The sequence below is a fragment of the Cajanus cajan genome, chromosome 5 (assembly GCF_000230855.2).
Source record: "Cajanus cajan strain Asha chromosome 5, NIPB_CcT2T_4, whole genome shotgun sequence".
Lineage (NCBI taxonomy): Eukaryota > Viridiplantae > Streptophyta > Magnoliopsida > Fabales > Fabaceae > Cajanus > Cajanus cajan.
Genome location: NC_138521.1, coordinates 2888800 through 2909044, shown reverse-complemented (window position 1 = coordinate 2909044; position 20245 = coordinate 2888800). Strand labels below are relative to the sequence as shown.

The window sequence follows — 20245 nt, the reverse complement described above, 5'->3', positions numbered from 1 at the left end:
ACCAAACAGAACATTTATCAGAATTTTCTATTTTGGTTAGGAGAACATTTGTGTCAAATTATCTTTGACAGATGCAACCAGTTACTACTCTTAACAAATGAATTTACTTCAATCGAATTTCCACGGAGCTAGTAAACAATCGATATCGAGAAAAAAAAAATCAGCCGAATTTTCTTAATAAGTATTCATCTTATGCATAGCAGAAAATCAAATCAATAAAATGTCAAACGACGCATAATTTAGCTTCACTTGGTACTATAACAATATTTTTTTTTTTTTTAAAAAACTTTACTTAACATTCTAATCGAAGTTATACAAATACTTCTAATATTATACTATTGCTTACTATTTTCTTCGCATTTAATTCTTTAAATTCTTAGGCGCAATCATAATACAACTCTCAACGCCTCAACTCAGCCAAGGTACTAATCGCCCAGGACTTTTTTGAGCTATACATGTGACATGCTAAGGATATCCAAATGTTTTGACAACTTAATACGACAATGGAATTGTTCCTCTGCAATTAATTTTAAAGGCAACACTTTTTTTCGTTGACAATAAACTACGACAAGCGTCAAACATATGTCCGCAAAACTGTCATGATTCGACACGCTCTTAAAAGAATTTCTAGCCACATTTATGTAACTACAACAAAGTGGAGCACGCAGAATATTCAATACATCAAGAAACCAACGCATTCAAAACAAGAACAATGCAACCTACAAAAATTGGTGTTCATAAACATCAAAGTAAAATAATTTAGCCCACTGGAATTTCCAAAACAAGTTCTCAATCAAAAGAAATAACTAGTTCATACATCGTTGCATATTTACACTAAATTCTCTAAAGACAAATCATCCAAGAAGGCAAAACCAAACTAAAACAAAAAATAATTCACAACAACAAAACTTAGGGTGATGCTGGCGAAATCTAAATAAAAAAATGTTACACCAGAAGCTCGTAAAGACTGCCTAATTCTGAGCACAAGGAATTTTTCACAAGAACCGAACCCACATCACATGAATCCCCAACCAAGACAACCACAAAGTGAGGCCCTAGTCTGCAATATGATCACACAATACGCAAAGACAACCTAACGAGCCTTGACATCGGTGAAGTGATTAGTATCAGTGTTATCTTTCTTCCAAGCTATATATGTTACAAGTAATTAACACATATTAAGTGATAAAAAACTAATCCAAAACACAGAAACTAGACCAAAATGTAAACGATCATGCAAGACAAACCCAGCTAATTACAGTTCATTATGCACCACGATACCAAAACTCAAGCTAAAATTGATACGCCAAAATATGGATGTCAAAAACTCTCATTGAAAAATCAAAATTCCTTACAATCCTCATGTCGAAACACAAAGCAACTACATATTAAATAAAAACAAAAACGACAGAAAGAAAAATACCCCATAGAGCTTGGCCCCAACATAGAAACCTCAACTCCTATAATTAACTCACTGACCCAGCTTAGGCACTGGCAGCTGCTCCTCTCTTCCTTGGTGCAGCTTCGGTACCTGATTCAAAGAATTCAGATTAACAAAACCCCAAACCAAACCCTCCAAATTAAAACTTCGAAGCAGCTAAACCGTACATACCCTCTCTGAAGCCGCTCTTGAATCTGCGAGGCACGTGACGCAAGTACCTCATCCTTCCAGTCCCAGTGGTCTTTCTCCTAATGGCCTTCACGCTCCAGTTATCTGGATCCATTCAAAACCGTTCAAAACCGAATTTTGACACAACCTTTAACCCTAACGCGCAAAAAAAAAACTTACATTTCCTCTTGCGCGCGGCGGGGAAAGCGCACGCGGAGCAGCGACTCTTCTGGAGGTGGAAGCTGCGGCGGCCACACCTCACACACAGGGTGTGTGTCTTATTCCTTCTCTTACCAAAACTCCCCGTTCCCTTCCCCTGCACTCATCCAAAATTCAAACATCGTAAGCATCGTCGCAGAATCAAAATTACCTCAGATCCAGATAGAGCGTAAGGAAGAGAAATTGTACCATTGTAGCAGCAAATCGTAAACCCTAATTGTAGCTCTCTATGGCTGCTGTAGGAGAAAGGATTTATTTATATGTGCTACGACAATTAAATGTCGGGCCTCTCAACTTTAGGTTATTTTATTTCTTTTGGGCTTCTCTTGACTTTTGTTTTTTTTCTTCTTTATGTTGGGCCTTGAGGCCCAAAAACATAAATAAAAAAGCGAGGCAAGTTATTTTCCCGCCATGGAGTGGAAGCAATGATAGGATATAAAAACTGAAAATTGCAATTGCATTGTTCTCGTCGAAAATGGAAGCGAAAGATGGAACGCGAAAATTCCCAGGGTTTCCTTTCAAACCCTATTCGATTCAGATTGATTTCATGAACAGCTTGTACCAATCTCTCAATCAAGGTGGCGTCTCTATGTTGGAAAGCCCAACTGGTGAGTGGTGACTGACTGACTACTCATTCTTCTATTTTCGTGTTATCCTCGAAATTAATGTTTACTAGATTCGATTAAGTTAAGGCTTAGATACACACGCTGTTTTTAGTAAATGAGTATTTGATTGGTTACGTGTGTTGGATCAGGGACTGGGAAAACCATGAGTGTGATTTGCAGTGCTTTGCAATGGGTGATTGATCGGAGGTTACTAGAGGAAGTAGCGTGTGGTGATGGTAGAGGGAATGGTGACGGTGGGGTTGGTTCGGATGACGAACCTGATTGGATGAGGGACTTTGTTGTCAACAAAGAGGAGAATAAGAAGGAAGAGAAGTCCGGGTATGTGTTTGGAAAAGCTCATAATAATAAGAAGAAGAAGAAGAAGGAGGAGGAGGAAATTAAGGATTTTCGGGTTATGGGCGTTGGAGAGTCTACTGTTGAAAAAGGGCGAGAGAGTTTGCAAAAGAAAATTGGTGCAGTGGATATTAGTGACAAGGAGTTTTTACTAGAGGAGTATGAGAGTGAAGATGAGAAAGTACTAGGTAGTGGGGTGTCCAAGAGGAAGGCTGTTAAAAGTTCCTTTAGTTCGTCAAGTGAAGATGAGTCTGGTGAGGAGGAAGAGGAGGAGGATAAGAAGTTGAAGGTTTATTTCAGTAGTCGGACTCATTCGCAGCTTTCTCAGTTTGTAAAGGAGTTGCGGAAGACGGTCTTTGCTGATGAGATGAATGTTGTGAGTTTAGGCTCCAGGAAAAATCTTTGCATTAATGAAGGTTTGGGGTTTACTTCTCTTGGATACTCCTTTTTCAATTCACTTGTTGAAGCTGAAGTTGCTGGTAATACTTATATTTTACCCATGATTTGTTGCGTGCTTTCCAGAAGTAGTTACACTTGGAAACTCCACACGCATAAATGAGCGATGCTTGGAACTCCAGAAGAAAAAGAAAAATGAAGCTACAAAAGTTAAGGTGCGTCAAGTTTGAATTTTAGGCTATGATCTACAGCTGTTAGTAAAAACTTTTGAAATTGACTAAAGAACGCAGTAGAGTGTAGAGGCTAATATTTCTTGAACAATGGTGAATCGAACTTGCAGAACTTAAAAATAGGTTCAGGGGTACGCAGGACAAAGGCCTCTACTGGCTGCCCAATGCTTAGAAAACATAAAGTACAACAAGAATTTAGGAATGAGGTAACTCAGCAAGGGCCCTTGGATATTGAAGATCTTGCAAATCTTGGAAGAACCATGGGAACTTGTCCATACTATGGCTCTAGAAGCATGGTTCGGAGAGCTGATCTTGTGGTCTTACCGTATCAATCTCTCCTGTCTAAATCATCTCGTGAAGCACTTGGTTTGAATTTGAAATCCAATATTATTATAATAGACGAGGCTCATAATTTAGCTGATTCACTCATCAACATGTATGACTCCACAATTACTGTATCACAGGTATGCTTGTTATTTCTATATCTACCTTGATTAAAGTTTTACTTCTGAAGCTGGTTTCCATCATATACACTTGCAATTTGCTTTTGTATAGGCGATTTTTCATTTTTATACTTCTATTTTTTTTGTGTATGTGGGGGTAGGGGACATAGTTGTTAGTTGTTACAACTTAATACAGCTTGAAATTCAGAACTCTATCTGAAAATTAGTGTAGCTTTAGTTGCAGACGTCACGCAAGTTATTTGTTATTTATTGTTTACACCCATCTTTAGGATGTCTAGTTTTTTGATTTTTTCACTAGTTTTTAGATGATTGTTCTCCTTTATTTTTACAGCTGGAGACTGTGCATTGCCATGTGGAGCGGTACTTTTTGAGATTCCGGAATCTTTTGGGACCTGCTAATAGGAGATATATTCAAACTCTGATGTTCCTGACACAAGCTTTTCTCCGAGTACTACTCGATGAAAAAGATGGAAATCTTATAGAGTTTTGCCGTGATATAGGTCGAGCTTCTGATGTAGAGAGTAGAGCTTCTGATTTTACTATGGCCATCAATGATTTTTTATTTGAACTAAATATAGACAATATCAACCTGGTCAAACTGTTAAAGTATATAAAGGATAGTAATATCATGCACAAGGTGAATATTGCCACTTACTATATACATTTTCTTCCGACAGAATGGCACCTGATGCTTCTGAATTTTCTGTTATTATTTTGATATGAAAATTTACTTGATTTTCCAGGTTAGTGGTTATGGAAAAATGTTGGCTACCTTGGAGAAGATACCAGCACTCCATAAAATCGGGGAACATGATGAGGAGGGAAGCTGTGTGTCTGCTTTCCAAGCCTTAGCTGGCATATTACTATCACTGACAAACAAGGATGGTGATGGAAGGATAATAATTTCCAGGTCTAGATCAACGAGCCTCAGGAAGCAAGGAGGATATATGAAATATGTTATGCTCAGTGGAGAGAAGATTTTCTCCGAGGTTTGCCTGATACTGATTCCTTAATTAGAAATGAATTTATATCTGTATGTTAATTTTTTCTTCCGCTTAGATGATGTACAAGAAAATAACTTTGAAACTTTATCTAGATTGTAGGTGAAGCACATGCAGTTGTATTAGTAGGGGGAACGCTTCAACCTATAGAAGAGACAAGGGAGCGACTCTTTCCGTGGTTACCATCAAATCAGTTGCATTTCTTTTCATGTGGTCATATTGTCCCTCCTGATAGCATCATGCCAATTTCAGTTCTGCGTGGACCTACTGGCCGCTGCTTTGATTTCAGCTTCACCTCCAGGAGCTCACCAGATATGGTAAGTAGGTCATTGTTCCATCTATCATTCTTCAGTCTAATTTCTATTAAATAATAATTGTGGAAAATGATTGATTATGCTGCATCTTGTTCTTCATAGATGCGAGAACTGGGTCTTTTGCTATGTAATTTGGTGACTGTTGTTCCCGAAGGAATTGTAGTCTTCTTTCCTTCTTTCGATTACGAAAATAGAGTCTACGAAAATTGGGAGTCATCTGGCATCCTTGAAAGGATTTCAAAGAGGAAGCGTGTCTTTAGGGAGCCTAGAAATAACATGGATGTTGAATCTGTACTCAAGGAATATAAAGATACCATTGATACATTATCGGGTATGAATTCAGAAGTGAACCAATCATCTCATAGTGGTGCAATACTCCTTGCTGTTGTTGGTGCGAAGTTATCTGAGGGGATCAACTTAAGTGATGGGATGGGCCGATGTATAGTCATGGTTGGACTGCCATATGCTAGCCCGTCAGACATCGAGTTGTTGGAGAGGATAAAGCACATTGAAGGTTTTCAAAATTTAAAGCTCCATGAGAATCCTAGCTTTTCTGCCAGTTATGATCTATACAGTGGAGATGTCAAAGGTGGTTTTGACATCTTAAGAAGTTGCAGTCACAGAGGAAAAGAGTACTATGAGAATCTCTGCATGAAAGCTGTAAATCAATCAATAGGTGCGTTCCACTTTTCATAGGATCTCATAGGTTTAAATTGCTTAGAAAAATGCTAGTGACACCCTATCTAACATGTTTTTGCCAATACTCTCTACTATTGGTTGAAAATTAAAATTTTTTGTACATCTTATACCAAAGCAAGAACAAGATTCATTAAATGATATGTAGGACTCACTAAATTTATAATTTCCAATAAATTTAGGGTGATAGTAAAGAGTGTTAGGGAAGTGTCGCTGTCACTCCTCAATTATGTGATTTTGATTTCTTATGTTCTAATTGCATCGATTTGTTCTCTTTAAGTTTTCTATCATTTACAATCTGGTCACTCCATTTTGATTTGATCCAATATTTAAGATATTAATTTGCTCAGAATGGAAAAATATTTGTCATAGAAAATAATAAATTATCCATAAGAATTATCAACACGACAATTAAGGCAAAACAATCAAAATACCTATTTAGGTCATTAAAGTTTAAATATTATGTGTTTTTTAGTTGATACATTGTTTTTTAGTCATGCTAAGTTTGTCTTTTCAGTTAAATTCTATTAAATATCGGATGCAATTAGGATGGAAGTACTTGATGGAAAATGGAATAAAGCTTGGGTCACAATTGATACTGAAACCAAAATTACAAAATTGCATATCTGGGACAGAATGCAATTAAGCCTAATTTCTTCTTAGAGGAAGAAATCCAGGGTCCATATTTTACTGGATTTTCTGTCAGTTGTGCAGTCTCTACCTTCAACGTGTGCCCATCTTAATGGGTTTGCCCCCTATCCTTTCACTGATAAATGTATGTTTATTGATTTCAGGTAGAGCAATCCGTCACATTAATGACTATGCAGCAATTTTGTTGGTTGACACAAGGTATGCATCGGATTCCTCGAAATGGAGCTTTGCTCACCCAGTCACTAAGCTCCCCCAGTGGATAAAAGGTCGTCTTGTTTCTTCTACCACTAACTATGGAGAGGTACATAGGTTGTTGCATCAGTTTTTCAAACTCAAAAAGACATGCTGCCATTAGTCCCTTAAGCAGATCTCATAAAAGCCGCATTATATTACTGCTGAACCTAAAACAACTTGAACTATTTATACTTTTTACTTCACAAAGGTTCTTTATAAGATTTAAAAAAAAAAAACTTGAAATTGGGCTGAGTAGTAAATAGCTCAAGCTGTTTCACGTTCAGCAGTAAGCCAGTTCAGATACCAAAATGAGTTAGCAAATCAAAACATGCAAAACCCTAGTTTGTGTATCGACGTCTGGTTGTTACTCGTTTTCATTATCAGAGTGCGTGATAGATACACGAATTTGCATGCAACCTAAAAAAATTGCCGTTATCCTACTCTGAATGATGTTGTACAAATTTTTCGTGGAAGATTGGCTATTCTGTATGTAATATTTTATCTCCGGTATGGCTTCTCTGCACAGTTCTTTTTAGAACTGCAAGGAATTCAAGCCTTAATAAAAATGTATTTTGACATATAAAAAAAATGAATAACAAACATGATTTACATTTATTTGAACCATTGGATGGTAGAACTGCTCACTAGCCTTCTTTAAAAATACCAGTGGATAATCCCCAGTTGTTAAAAATGAACCGATGGTGACTAATACATCCTAACCGATCCTATTATTGGTAAAATCAGCATGTACATACTACATAACAGATTAATTTGACTTTCATCGTCATGTATGGCACATAGCTTCAGCTATTTGTTTGCATATGTTGTGACCAAGAATGCGATATAAACACGTTAGATACCCTATTCAATGATGGGAGAATTGAGGTTGGCTACTTAATTTTGGGTTTAGAAACTTGAGTTTGCTGATCTGGACTCAAGGGAAAGTATGGTGTCAGATATTTTACAAGCATATAATTAACCGATCTTGACGCCAAGATTTCAATCTACGACTAACTTATACTCGTTTACGTGTCTTAGCTTTAGCCCACTTCTATTTGTTTCGTTATCAAAAGATAATTTATAGCACTTTCCATCCATTCCTTCAGCCAATCGGGACTTGAGCAAAAACACTATTTAACACTTTGTATTGTAAAAGGTTCCTTACTTTCCCGTCATCAGCATCGGGTCTAATTTGAACAGTACAAGGGTTCGCTGTCCTTGAAATAATTGATCAGTAATGACACATGTGGGTCATTTTTAATTAGTCTGGCGGATCTCGTGAATGAAATATGCAGTTTTTGCCCTTATAGCCTGTGTTTATGGCTTTATGCTTCCAAAGTAATGTCAGTTGCTTTCTTCACAGGGCAAATAACACTTTAAGAAAGCAACAGGGATGTGCCATCATCTAGCAACTGTTGTTTTAACTTCATAACACAAGTGGGTGAAGGAATTAAAACACTAGCAACTGTCCTTAGAGGCCCCGGTGAAGGAAATGGAATGCACGCTTCTCACTGGCCCCTGACTATAGTCTATAGATTGGGGACCATGCTCTTTCTTCCACACTTGGATCACTATGATTTTTATTGAAAAAAAATTATAAACTTCATTTTCAAACATTGCACCCTTTGGATCTATATAAACTTGACATCATACAGTTTCATTTGCAGCTGCAGAGGTTCTGTGTCCGGAATTATGAGCACGTGTGCCATTAATTATTCTCTGACACATACTGAATTTTCTGTTAAAACTGTCTGAGTCTGTTTTTGAGGTGCTTTAACTAATAACTGGTAACAAAAAATTAAAATCAATTTCCATGACAAAGAACATAGACCTCCTGAAAAACTCAATAGAGGGCTACTTGGTTTAGGGAGCCAAATCTTAATCTTTTAGTCACCCACTCTTATTAGCTTTCCATTTTAATCCGCTGGATTTTTCAACAACACTTTGTCAAAACAAGACTATGTCCAAACTCTAAAGACCTTTAATCTCTCCTGTCAATGTCTTGAACCCAAGAGGAGTAACCTCCGTGTCAAAAACAAAATCTAGAACCTCAAAATACTTTGGCCATCTGATCTGATATTTTTCTTATTGCCAATTGATCATATGCATATGGTCACGAGCTGAAAGGGACAGAGATCATGAGATGCCGTAAACAAAAAGGTAGAATCGAAAGCTAGCCAAGAAAACCCATTGTTTTGTCTTTTTGCTGACCTTAATAAACAAGTTACCAACTGCACGTCTCTTCATTTGTCAATCTGAATGAGGACAAAATTGGAGAACTACACAGCATATTAAAACTATGATTGCCCTTGAAGGTGGAGCCACTTGATCAAAGCCGCTCCCTTTCACAGTAGAACCACAAATGCTGCTAACAGAAACCATTCGCAAGACCAAGTTTTTCTTTCACAAAAGCTTCCGAAATTTCTGGTCTTTCTTCTATGGTGAGTACCAAAAACTTCCCAGATCTCTCTCCTTCAACCCATTCCTTTGTAAAATAGGCAATGCAAGAACTCACACAAGTGACCGATTCTACAATGAGTTTTATGATATGCTGCAGTCTGACCTCAGCAGAATAAACATGTATGGTAACAACATGTCAAGGTCAGCAATGGAAGATGCTGCATGTACTGGAAGCTTCATGTGTTTTGCCAAGCAAAGTCCACAAAAGAGCATCCATAAGGAGAGAACACAAGAGAAGAACAAGGCGAACTCTCCCCTCAGAAAAAAGGACTCAAATTCACAAAACATGAACAAGGGAGCTCATGTTTTAGCCCAAAAAATGAAGGCATTGGATATGATGGATGCGAGTGATCTAGAGCATGTACTAGACATAGAAGAGGCTCTGCACTATTATTCTCGCCTTAAGAGCCCTGTTTATTTAGACATTGTAGACAAGTTTTTCATGGATATTCAATCAGAAGAAATACCTGTTCCACAACCCTGTGCCAGCCAGCCTCAAACCCCCCAAGGCTCAAAAGCAAGACTTGGCCCAATCCGGTTGTAGATAGGATAACCAGAACCAGCTAGCAACAGTGCAAATGTTCTTATATATAGGAAATCATCTTTATTCACTACTTTGTCCCTCTTATTTTCCTTTTACAGTGTGCTGTACTAATGATTCTATTTAGTATAACTACCACTTTTCAGAGCTTTCTTTTCTTTGGGGTACTTTCTTGTTATTGCTTGAATTTAATCCATATTGTTCGTGCATAATAATGATTTCTCACCCATTTGCCAAATTTCCCATTTCTCAAACATAATTGAATCGTAATAACTTTCAGCTTTTGTTTAGTTATTTGTGCAAGAAAAAAAAGAACGTGCTTTTGTTTAGTTGGCAATTAAAATACAAAAAAAACAATCGTAGGAGGGGTGTTGTCAGACAGCATCCTTCGTGGTAAACACTGTCATCTAAAGGGAGTTGATAAACTTTCCATATCGTGTGGCTCGATGTTGCACTCGTCTTGGCCAAGAAGTCAGCTGCTGCATTCCCCTCGCCAAGTAACATCCAAGCCTCCCAACGGTTTCCATATTTTCTGCACATCACCGCATAGCCAATATTTGTTCCTACCAATTTTATGATGGCTGCATCCTTCCGCAACTCCTGCAAAAGCTTCTCCTCAATGTAAAACTTCTTCATCAAGTCCATCTTTTCTCATCATGGTATTGGCTTATGAGAGCCCAAAACCTTGTCTCGGAACGACACTTTACAAGTGTTTGCTCCTCCTTTATCAGGTGGTTTCGGGGGAACCAACTCAAAGAATCCTCTGCCATTCCTTTCATTATAACGGGCAATTAAAAGTTTACTTGACTATTTAACTTAAATTTTAATCTTATTTTATTCATAATTATATATTAGTATATTTATAATTGTAGATAATTGTTTTGAAGCAGACATCTTACAAAAATGATTCTCCCATCTCCAACTTCTTTAACTTAATTATTTTACTACAAATTTATCGATACTTAATTTTTTTGAACAAATAATTTTATTTTTAATATATAAAACATCATTCTCTCTCTTTTTCTCTTTTGTTTGAACAGATTGATAAATTTGTAAATTCCATCCACTTTTTAATCATTTCTCCCCGTAATTTAAAGAATCAAATGAAAGAAAGAATAGTTTCGGTTCATTTCCATTCTTATTATTATGATGATGATATAATAAAAAAGAGAAAAAAATTGTATAGTACATAAAAATTAAAATGTAAAAAAACAAAGATATTCATTTTAAAGAATTAAAAATGGAAACTTATATGCCATGCATCAATAACTTTTTCCACTGACTTTGCGCATGAAATTCGGAGGGGAATTGACTATTAACGCCTTCTGATATTATTAATTAAATATTTTAATATGATTTTTTTTTGCTATCATACTAAGAAAATTTCTCGCGTGATTCAAAAATTAGAAATTTTGGTAAAATAAGTTTTAAAAATTAGTGTTTAATTATCACACATTGTTAGTGTAATTTTTTTTATACTATTAAAAAATCAATCAAAAATCATGTTATGTATGAACATTAATAAATTAATAAATTTACTACATATGTCAATCTGTAATTAGACACAATATTATTGTATAAACTATTTTCTAAAAAAAAAAAGTTCTGTAACGACAAAGTAGGCAATGAAAATTAAAAGGATAGCATTGGAATTAAATTTGTAATTTATATTATTTTATCATCATAACCTCAAACTAAAGGAAGATGAACCCATCAGTCCCTCACGAAAACTTGCAAACAAATTAGGATTTAAAAAAAAAATGAAAAATCCTATTTCACTCCATTCTCTACGAAACTACTCCATCGTCTTAAAAACTCCAGGAGTCTGATTTAGATTAGTAACCCGCAGATGAAGCCAAAACGTTATGCTCCTTTAAACGTTTCTGGAAATGAGCTAAACGGGTTTGTAACTGCATGATGCCAGCAGCCTTCTGAGACAGAACGGCACTTAGTTTTGCTACATAATCATCCAGCTGATTGCCTGGTTGATCTGCTTCAACCAACAGGTTCATTTCCTGCATATGTAATGTGCACCATACATACATTAATAACAACTTCAGATATCCTACCATTTTATATATGGCTATAGCCTATACTAATAGCCACAACTCACAAGTTTCTAATGTTTTTACAAATGGCACATTTACGTACATGCCATAAAGTTTATAAGAAGAAATAAAAATATTTAAAGGACAGAGTCAATTTAAATACCTCTTTAACAATATTCATCGTCTCCTCTACTTGTTTCCGGTGAGCATTTACAAGGTCTTCTTCTTCCTGAAATTATGATATATAGTTTTAGTCTAGGTTTTGTATGTATGTGAATTCATTTTCATAGTCAGTAGTCTACTCTTACCTGTAAGAGGGCATTCAAATCATCATCTGAATGAACTGTTTTAGGTTCAATTTTTGGGATGTCCTTCCATTTGATCTGGCCATTGGGTTTCTTAAATTTGTCATCTGTTGCTCCATATGGCTCTATCTTTCCATTTTTCTTCCATGATGGTTTCACCTGTTCACAGTAATCTTCAGAAGGACTAAATTCTTCCCCATCATTTTCTTCAGGCCATGTATCAGATGCACGATCCTCGTAGGCATATGTGTTAACGGAAGACAAAGGAATGGTAGTTGATTCTTTAAGGTTGAAGTTTGAAGATAAAACATCCTTCTTGGAATTGTTCCCTTTTGATAAGCTTTTTACCCTGCATTTTCATTCATTTTTTAACAGCAAAATCAAGTTTTCCATTCGGTAGATATCAGTGGTTGCACAAAATTGATGGTTTGAAGGGAGGTGGAAAATAAAAAACAGAAAATTCAGTTTGTTTGATAGAAATTTCATTGTTACCTGTCAGCATATCTTAATGTATTCAGAGTATGTTCGCATGAACCAGAACTTGGTGATATGCATGATATCATAACAGTGCGGGAATTGCCGACAAATGAATCCCTCAGAACTTCAGTCAATTTACTGCCTCTGAATGGGATGTGTCCTTGGTCATTATCTAGAGCTCTTATGCATTCCTTTAAGGCAAGCAAGCTCTTATTGATCTCAGCGCCTTCTATTCTGCATTCCATATAATTTGGAACACCCAACCAAAAAAACAAATTCCATTACGAAGGCTAAGAAAATGAGATATCGTTAATAAAATTACGTCTTTCACAATATCACTTTTGCAGCTCGTTGAGACATACCTTGTCTGTTTGTCATTATCTGTGGTATCCGCTCCACGTTCACTTCCAGCAAGATCTATGAAGGAGAGTTTCCCAACAACACGAGGAGGCTTGGATACATTTCCATCAACGGATTTCTTGATAGCAAGCTGAAGTATTGCATGTGACCGTGAAGACTCCTCATTTGCCCCTGTGGTGCCAGTACTTCTTGTGGCATTTCCTTGCTCAATCAGTTCTTTGATGGTCTCTACATCTGATACACGGTACTCTTGCAAACCAACTATGCAAACTTGTTGCTTTCCATCCTCCCTCATGCACAGTTTTCTGCAGAAGTACAATATTACACCTAAAGAATATAGAGACCACAGGTGCAAACAAAAAAGGATCAGATGACTCACTTTCGATCATTAAGGAGATCAAAAAGCTTCCCACCATATATTTCAAAGAAACTCACAAACAGCTGAAATCCCTGATTCCTGTAGGTATGATGCATCAATCTCAATATGTCCCTTGATGCTTTAAGAGGCAGTGGCTTCATTGTGTAAGTTTTTCCACTCCCTACATTAGAAGAAAATGATGGGTAGAAGTTCACAAATTATATAACTAATAGAAACATGACAGTGATAGTGCAAGCCAACAGAGTCACTTTGGCATGTAATAAAAGCTATAGCTGAATCAAGGGTTGCCATTCAGAATTCAAACATTTCTCTTTGATATATTACAAGTGTAGACGACATAATGAAACCATTTGGTAATATCTATCAGATTACTATTTACTTTAGACTAAAATTATCAATGACCCAAAAAAATGACCTTCTACAGTCGTAAGTAAAAACGAAGTCAATAAATGGAAGTTTCATATAGGCACATGTTTTTCGTTTGAAAATGAAAAGAAAAACTGAAACATTCCAAGGTGACGCGTGATATGTTCATTAACAAAATAGGCACAATCTGACTCTGCCCTAAAGCAGGCTCGGGGTGTAATTGCGGCATGTTTGGTATAGATTGTGGGGGTTGAGGAATTAATCACCTGTTTGTCCATATGCAAAGCACGTTGCCTTAGTGCGTTGAAATATTATTGGAACTATGGGCTCCACCGTTTCACGATACACCTAAGGAAATCAAAAGGTTAAAAATAAATCTACATACTTGGGCTATGTATTTGACTATTTGTCGATTTATACTTTCAAGTTTCAACTAAACATTTAACTACATTATAGTTACCTCATCATTTGTAACCTCTTCATTCAAGACGGCATCAAAAACAAATTCGTGCTTCTCTACATACTGAGTAAGGTCAACCTGTAAAGCATTTAAATTTTAAAATCTTCATATGAAAACATTTACTATTACTATAATAGCCAAAAGCTCATCATATATATGCACAGGCTTGTGAAAAATAAATGGGTAAATATTAATAACTGAGAAGGATATGTCGGACATTGCTTGATTTCTAGAAAGCTTCAACAATTACATAAATAAACATACATAATCACAGTCTATGGTGTTTGCACTGAACAGCATTTCTTGTCCTTCTGAGTACACTATTTTCAAGGCAAGCATTTCAAATTCACCGAGAGAAAATTTAGAAATATAAATCAAATATTTTGCAACATCAAAGACAATTATACCACATTAAAGCCACGGATTTCAATTGCCTTCTACACTCACCTTAAGTTTAGTCTCGTGCACTGTCAAAGAATTCGAAACTGTGTCTATAATATCCTCCTCGTGCTTAGCTATCTCCTTCTTATTCAGTGGTCTCTTGCGAACCTGCATAAAATAGCAAGATGACATAGCTAAAACGAAATTAAAATTCAAGCCGAGACAAATTTCAATTTTCATTCCCTCATACTAAAACAATGCTGTTTTCAAATATGAAGCTCAACAGTCACGAGCCAACAAAATACTTCAACCGAAAACGAAACATCAACGCAATTATACATCGAGATATGAGAAAGAAGAACGCACCACAACTTTAATCTTAGCCACATTGCTAGATTTCACATTTTCCGCAGCAAGACTATTGGAGACACTGTTCTCCGAAGCGCGAGCTCTCACATTTTGTTTGCCGAAAACGTAAGGTTCAGGATCGTATATATTCGAGCTCGGCATCTACCAAATTGCAAGCAAATAATTGAAGCAAAACCGAACAAGAAAGTTTCAAAAGACTATTCAAACGAAACGCAAACGTACAATAATTACCTGAGGAAGAAGCTCCGTATCGAACGAATGGAGATCCAACAGGCCAGGGCTGAAATCGCGAGGCGAATCGTCTTCGTCGCCGTTTTTCTTAACGGCGAAACTACGAGGAGGCGTGGACGGATCCATGCAATACTCGTTGAAGCTCCTCTGCGGCGCGATGTTCCGGAACATTCTTCCTCCGCCACCGTACAAATTGTAGTCCTGCGAGTCAAAATGCATCGCAATTCACATTTCACAAATCAGCTTCCACTACAAGGAGGACTAGTGGTTGTTGCGGACAATAAATGCATTCAATCATTCATAACTAGTCATATTTAATTTCGAGCGAAGTAGTTGAACGTTAGGGCGAAAATTGAATAAACGAAAGACGATTAGGAACCTGAAGAGGAGGAATGTGAGTGGTGGAAGAGTGAAACCACTTGGAGGAGGCGTCGAGGTAGTGATCGGAGTGCTGGTGGTTATGGTGCACCCCCGTGGCACCGGATCTCTGCCCCTGCCGGTTCATGTTTGATGAGAAGAGAAAGTGAGAAATGAAACGAAACAAGTTCAACAAGAGCGTGGTAAGCAGTGTAGAGTGAAACCCAAGATATATAGGAAATAGGACCCAATGCAGCGAGTTTGAGTCTTGGAATATTTTTGAATCTGAAAGACGATGGTGAGGCACGTGTGAAATGTTGAAACGACGACGTAGAGCTGGGTCCTCACTCCTCACTCCTCCGTGGAGTGTGTTTCTTTTCTTTTTCTTTAAGTTGTACTATCATCGCCCACCGTCTCTCACGTGGTGGGTCCCGCCTCGGCTTTTGTCTACTTATCGTTGCGCGCTTGGCTCCTTTGCATTCAAAAATGCTGCCACCTTCTCGGATCGTGCCACGTGTGCTGTTTTCCTTTTTTTTTTGGACATAATGGACTGTGTTTGTTGGTTGATGCGGAGGCCCACGTTTCTGGGCTTTCCCTCCGGCTGTTTTGGTGGCTGTCTGCTTTTTCATTACGCAGTCCAAAAGAGTTCCCTAAACTGGAGGGTAATGTTGATGTTGTTGTGGGTTGGGTTAGGTGCACCAAGAATGTACTTCGATTTGTCCAAATCAACCGAAGAATCGGCTTACGATTATAGTGTCATTTACTCCCCAATTATATAATGATTATCTCTGCAATTATACTGGGCCCAATTAATATAAAAGCCCATTAAGTAGTGGGCTGTATTTATTAATACCAAACTATTATATTAGCATCAAAGGACCAGGGTTGCTTTTTCTTTCGAGATCGTCTAGTGTTTCGATATTTGGTACAGCAAAATTTTTAATAATCACAGCAATATGGTTATTTGAGATAATACTTAACTGATATCTCGCTTAATCAAGGTTTTTCCATATCCTCTTTGTTTTCTCTTTTTATTTATTCTTTACTGTTTTATTTTAATATTAATTCACCTTCAAAGTAAATAAAAAAAGACATTAAAATAAGAAAATTAAATCAATAGGAAGTATTGGGTTCAACAACCAATTCTAGAAGTTTTCTCAAACTTAAATCACAGCTTTTAATTTAAATAATTGTTTGATGTCAAAACTTTTCTTTATTTTTAATCACTCACTTCTTGAACTTGAAAATTATATATTTTTCTTAATTCTTAATCTTGTTTAATTTAATTGAATTGCGACAATCTTTAAAACAAACATGTGGCTTTTATGGATATGATATTTTTATTACTTGATGACCGTACACTTGTGGGTTGCATTGCATCAATCTTCCTTCCTTTCCATCTCATGAATTAAGATCTTCTGCAGTTTAAAATTGAACCGCATGAATCTTAATTATTGATTTACACTTATTTAAATAATATATATATATATATATATATATATATATAGAGAGAGAGAGAGAGAGAGGAGAGTTCAAACAATACCGGTGTAACTTTTACTAAGTGTTACACCGCTTAATAACTTTATATTAAATGTGAATTTTGAAAATCCAACCGTTAGATTGAAAGTTCATATCTCTTAGATCATATATGTCAAATTTTGTTAAAATTGAACAACAACTTGAAGGTAATCAAAGTGTTTATATTTTAATATATTTTGAAATGTATATATTACGTCAATTTTATTTTATGAGAATGAAGTATCAAATTATCTTAGATTAATATAAAATTTGATATATATGATCTAAGATATATGAACTTTCAATCTAACGGTTGGATTTTCAAAATTCACATTTAATATAAAGTTATTGAGCGGTGTAATACTTAATAAAAGTTACACCGGTGTCATTTGAACCCTCATCATATATATACATATATATATAGTTATGGTGGAAAATTAAACTAGCTAATTATAGGACTAGGTTATCCGACAAAGATTAATTTTCAATAAAATTGGTAGATGTTTGGTACTAATAATGTGATTACTAAAAAAAATTTGCACATGGTGCAATTATTTTTTAACCGTAGAGGATATTGTTTGCAAAAAAAACATGTTATTAGAAGTTAATATCTCCATCCCTATATAAAAAAATACTTTCAAATAACTTACATTCTTCAATAAAATTAATTAATTTAGTTAATAATGTTAAGTTTTTTAATATTTTTTTTGTTGTTGCAAGAATACCCTTATAACATTTTTTTTTAAATTAATCATCTCTCTCATTATTTAATTTTTTTCACCTAATCAATTAATGTTTGAAAATTATGTTGACTTGTCTTCTCCTAATGTATAAATGATTTATCTCATTAATTTCTAATTTTATTATTTTTTCCCAAAAAAGTTGTTAATTAATTTAGGATATTGTAGGAAAAAAATAATTAATACAAGATACAATTAGAAAAAGATCTTACAACAAGAGAAAATTAATAAAGTAAAAATAACCACATATATAAGAATGAGGGTAATATATGGTTAATTTGTTTTATGTTTCTGATTAAATTAGAATTCAACAATGTCATTCTCGTAAAAGGATCATATATCGTCATAATAAGATGAAGTAGTTTCTTAATCAAAGTATTTGCAAAAATCGTTTAAAATACAATTTTATCCCTTCCCGTGTTTTCCTATGTTTTTATAGTTTGAACAATAATATTTTTAATTCAAGTCAACTATCCATAATTAATTAAATTCTCTAAGGAATATTATCTGCATAAGTGAAATTATGACAAATGACAATTGAAGATATCTGGTTTAAAATTTTAAATGAAGAAAATATTCAGTTGACGACTCCAGTAGAATTGTACAATCAATGGTCCCGAGTGTTATATATTATTAATCAAGAGCTACAATGCTCCTCGTGTTGGTTGAAACTAGTTGTGGTTCAGAGTTGTGATGAAACTGTGCAAGATGACAACAGGATTAAGAATGAACTATTTAATGATTGAAACCGAGTTGTGGCTCATTTTTGTCATTCATACATAGATTTGTGATACAAAGGACTATATATATTGTTGAACATATGATGAGGAGTATTATTTTTTTATAGTATATACAATTGTTGAATGTCTTTTATTCATATATTCACTCAACTTTTGGCACTCTTTTTGTATGAATTGTAAATATATTTATGCTAATTTACTCTTTAAAAGTTATATTAGAAGATAGAAGAGTAGTAGAAGAGTTAATGTTGATTTTCTCTCTTAATTGCAGCAAAAATTGAGGAAAAGAATTCTGCAGCCATAGCTCTGGTTCTGCAGCTATAGCTGTGGAAATCTGGAAGGAAATTCTAGAAGTCAGAAAGTTGCAGCCATGACTGTGGTTCTGCAGCCATGGCTGTGGTTCTGCAACCATAGTTGTGGAAACCTGCAGTGCAAAATTGGGACTCCAGAGAGTTACAGCCATAGCTGTAGATCCACAGCTAGAGCGGTGAGGCATTGGAGATCAAGAAAAGTTACAGAAACTCACAGCCATAGCTGTGGTTCCATAGCTAGAGCGTCAGAAATTACTTAACCATGAAGGAGTCTCCACAATTATAGCGCTGGTTCCACAGCTACAGCTGTGGGCTTAAAGTGTGCAACTTCTCCCCTGTTTTGAAGCCAATATAAAAGGGGAAAACGGAGAAAAAGAGTGATATCACGTACTAGAGGGAGAAAAACAGAGAGAAGAGCACGTGAAGAGGAAAGAACGAAGGGAGAACAAAGATTTGGAAGCTGAATCCTTTGGGAACGAAGATCAACTCCATTTCTTCATCCTTTACTTTGTAATTTCTTCTTTCACTCTTTGATCCTGTAATGGCCATGTGTGGCTAAACTCCTTAAGGATTGGTTGGATGTAACTACTAACTCTTCTTCTTCTTAAATATATGCATTTTGATCTCATTATTTGTGCTTGAATTCTTCCCTTAATGCTTATATCGGCTTGATCACCCGTTGTATGATTTTTGGCTTTTGAATCTAGTTGGAAAACGTTTTCAAAAACCCGAACTGAATCTTGCACCTAATCATTTCTTGTTCTAGGAATAGACTTGATTTGGTTAGTCACATTGTTCAAGTCTTTGTTCTTAATGCGAAGTGTTAAACTTAAAACATAGAGGAATCATGTTTTGAGCTTAATGACTTTAGGATTCAACCTTGAGGAATCTTGTTGGATTACTTAATGAACGTGAAAATAATGAAATTAGAATCACATTTATTTTAAGAAAATCTACGAGTTAGCAAGTACTTCTGAACCAATCCTTGTTTCTTAATCATTGTCTTTACTACGTTTATTTTATTGTGTTGTTCTACTCTGTCTTTACTCATTTGCAATTATAACAACATTCTCATTCAAATCATTAGAGCAAGAATTACTAAACACTCAAATCCCTGAGGATGATATTTGAATACTACTTCGAAACTTGGTTCACTTGCCAAGTGGTGGGTTTGCGAAAAGCCTTCATCAAGTTTCTGGCGCCGTTGCCGGGGATTTGGTGCTATTTAGTAATTCTTAATCTTGCGATTTTGTAATTGTGTAAATAATTCATTTTGTGAATATTTATAATATAGAGATATTTGTCTTGTTGTGTTTTGTGGACTCACCTTGCTGTGCAGACTTCTTGGAATTATATGCGAGGGAAAACTCCAGCCGAGGAGTTACATTTTGACCCTGAAATTGAAAGAACGGCAAGGAGGAACAACAGT

At 35.7% G+C, this 20245-nt stretch overlaps 4 protein-coding genes across 4 annotated transcripts; 2 read left to right on the top strand and 2 right to left on the bottom strand.

Annotated features, from left to right (window-relative positions):
* Positions 1-1314: 1314 nt before the first annotated feature.
* Positions 1315-2148, bottom strand: LOC109809245 (large ribosomal subunit protein eL37x). Its single transcript, XM_020372495.3, has 4 exons — positions 2018-2148; positions 1790-1925; positions 1613-1714; positions 1315-1531 (listed from the first exon to the last, which is right to left on the bottom strand). The coding sequence occupies exons 1-4, from the start codon at positions 2018-2020 to the stop codon at positions 1485-1487; spliced, it is 288 nt and encodes a 95-aa protein (XP_020228084.1). The 5' UTR covers positions 2021-2148; the 3' UTR covers positions 1315-1484.
* Positions 2149-2185: 37 nt separating this feature from the next.
* LOC109807472 (RAD3-like DNA-binding helicase protein) lies at positions 2186-7394 on the top strand. Its single transcript, XM_020370001.3, has 9 exons — positions 2186-2436; positions 2583-3203; positions 3310-3398; positions 3524-3877; positions 4209-4514; positions 4621-4866; positions 4974-5195; positions 5295-5868; positions 6683-7394. The coding sequence occupies exons 1-9, from the start codon at positions 2304-2306 to the stop codon at positions 6892-6894; spliced, it is 2757 nt and encodes a 918-aa protein (XP_020225590.2). The 5' UTR covers positions 2186-2303; the 3' UTR covers positions 6895-7394.
* Positions 7395-8506: 1112 nt separating this feature from the next.
* Positions 8507-9927, top strand: LOC109807473 (LOW protein: ATP-dependent RNA helicase-like protein). The gene has a single exon (XM_020370002.3). The coding sequence runs from the start codon at positions 9136-9138 to the stop codon at positions 9775-9777; it is 642 nt and encodes a 213-aa protein (XP_020225591.1). The 5' UTR covers positions 8507-9135; the 3' UTR covers positions 9778-9927.
* A 1473-nt stretch (positions 9928-11400) lies between these two features.
* LOC109808327 (kinesin-like protein KIN-13B) lies at positions 11401-15886 on the bottom strand. Its single transcript, XM_020371277.3, has 12 exons — positions 15530-15886; positions 15151-15351; positions 14917-15060; positions 14617-14718; positions 14170-14247; positions 13976-14057; positions 13344-13503; positions 12967-13269; positions 12620-12838; positions 12131-12476; positions 11986-12051; positions 11401-11789 (listed from the first exon to the last, which is right to left on the bottom strand). The coding sequence occupies exons 1-12, from the start codon at positions 15653-15655 to the stop codon at positions 11610-11612; spliced, it is 2007 nt and encodes a 668-aa protein (XP_020226866.1). The 5' UTR covers positions 15656-15886; the 3' UTR covers positions 11401-11609.
* Positions 15887-20245: the final 4359 nt, after the last annotated feature.

Coding starts and splice junctions, on each gene's coding strand:
- LOC109809245 (XM_020372495.3), bottom strand. Junction 1,715..1,789: donor CGCCGCGCGCAAGAGGAAAT/GTAAGTTTTTTT, acceptor GAATGGATCCAG/ATAACTGGAGCGTGAAGGCC. Junction 1,532..1,612: donor CAAGAGCGGCTTCAGAGAGG/GTATGTACGGTT, acceptor TCTTTGAATCAG/GTACCGAAGCTGCACCAAGG.
- LOC109808327 (XM_020371277.3), bottom strand. CDS start 15,655: ATGAACCGGCAGGGGCAGAGATCCGGTGCCACGGGGGTGCACCATAAC. Junction 14,058..14,169: donor AAGAGGTTACAAATGATGAG/GTAACTATAATG, acceptor TGATTTCCTTAG/GTGTATCGTGAAACGGTGGA. Junction 12,477..12,619: donor ACATTAAGATATGCTGACAG/GTAACAATGAAA, acceptor ATGAAAATGCAG/GGTAAAAAGCTTATCAAAAG.
- LOC109807473 (XM_020370002.3), top strand. CDS start 9,136: ATGCTGCTAACAGAAACCATTCGCAAGACCAAGTTTTTCTTTCACAAA.
- LOC109807472 (XM_020370001.3), top strand. CDS start 2,304: ATGGAAGCGAAAGATGGAACGCGAAAATTCCCAGGGTTTCCTTTCAAA. Junction 2,437..2,582: donor TATGTTGGAAAGCCCAACTG/GTGAGTGGTGAC, acceptor GTGTTGGATCAG/GGACTGGGAAAACCATGAGT. Junction 3,878..4,208: donor CCACAATTACTGTATCACAG/GTATGCTTGTTA, acceptor TTATTTTTACAG/CTGGAGACTGTGCATTGCCA.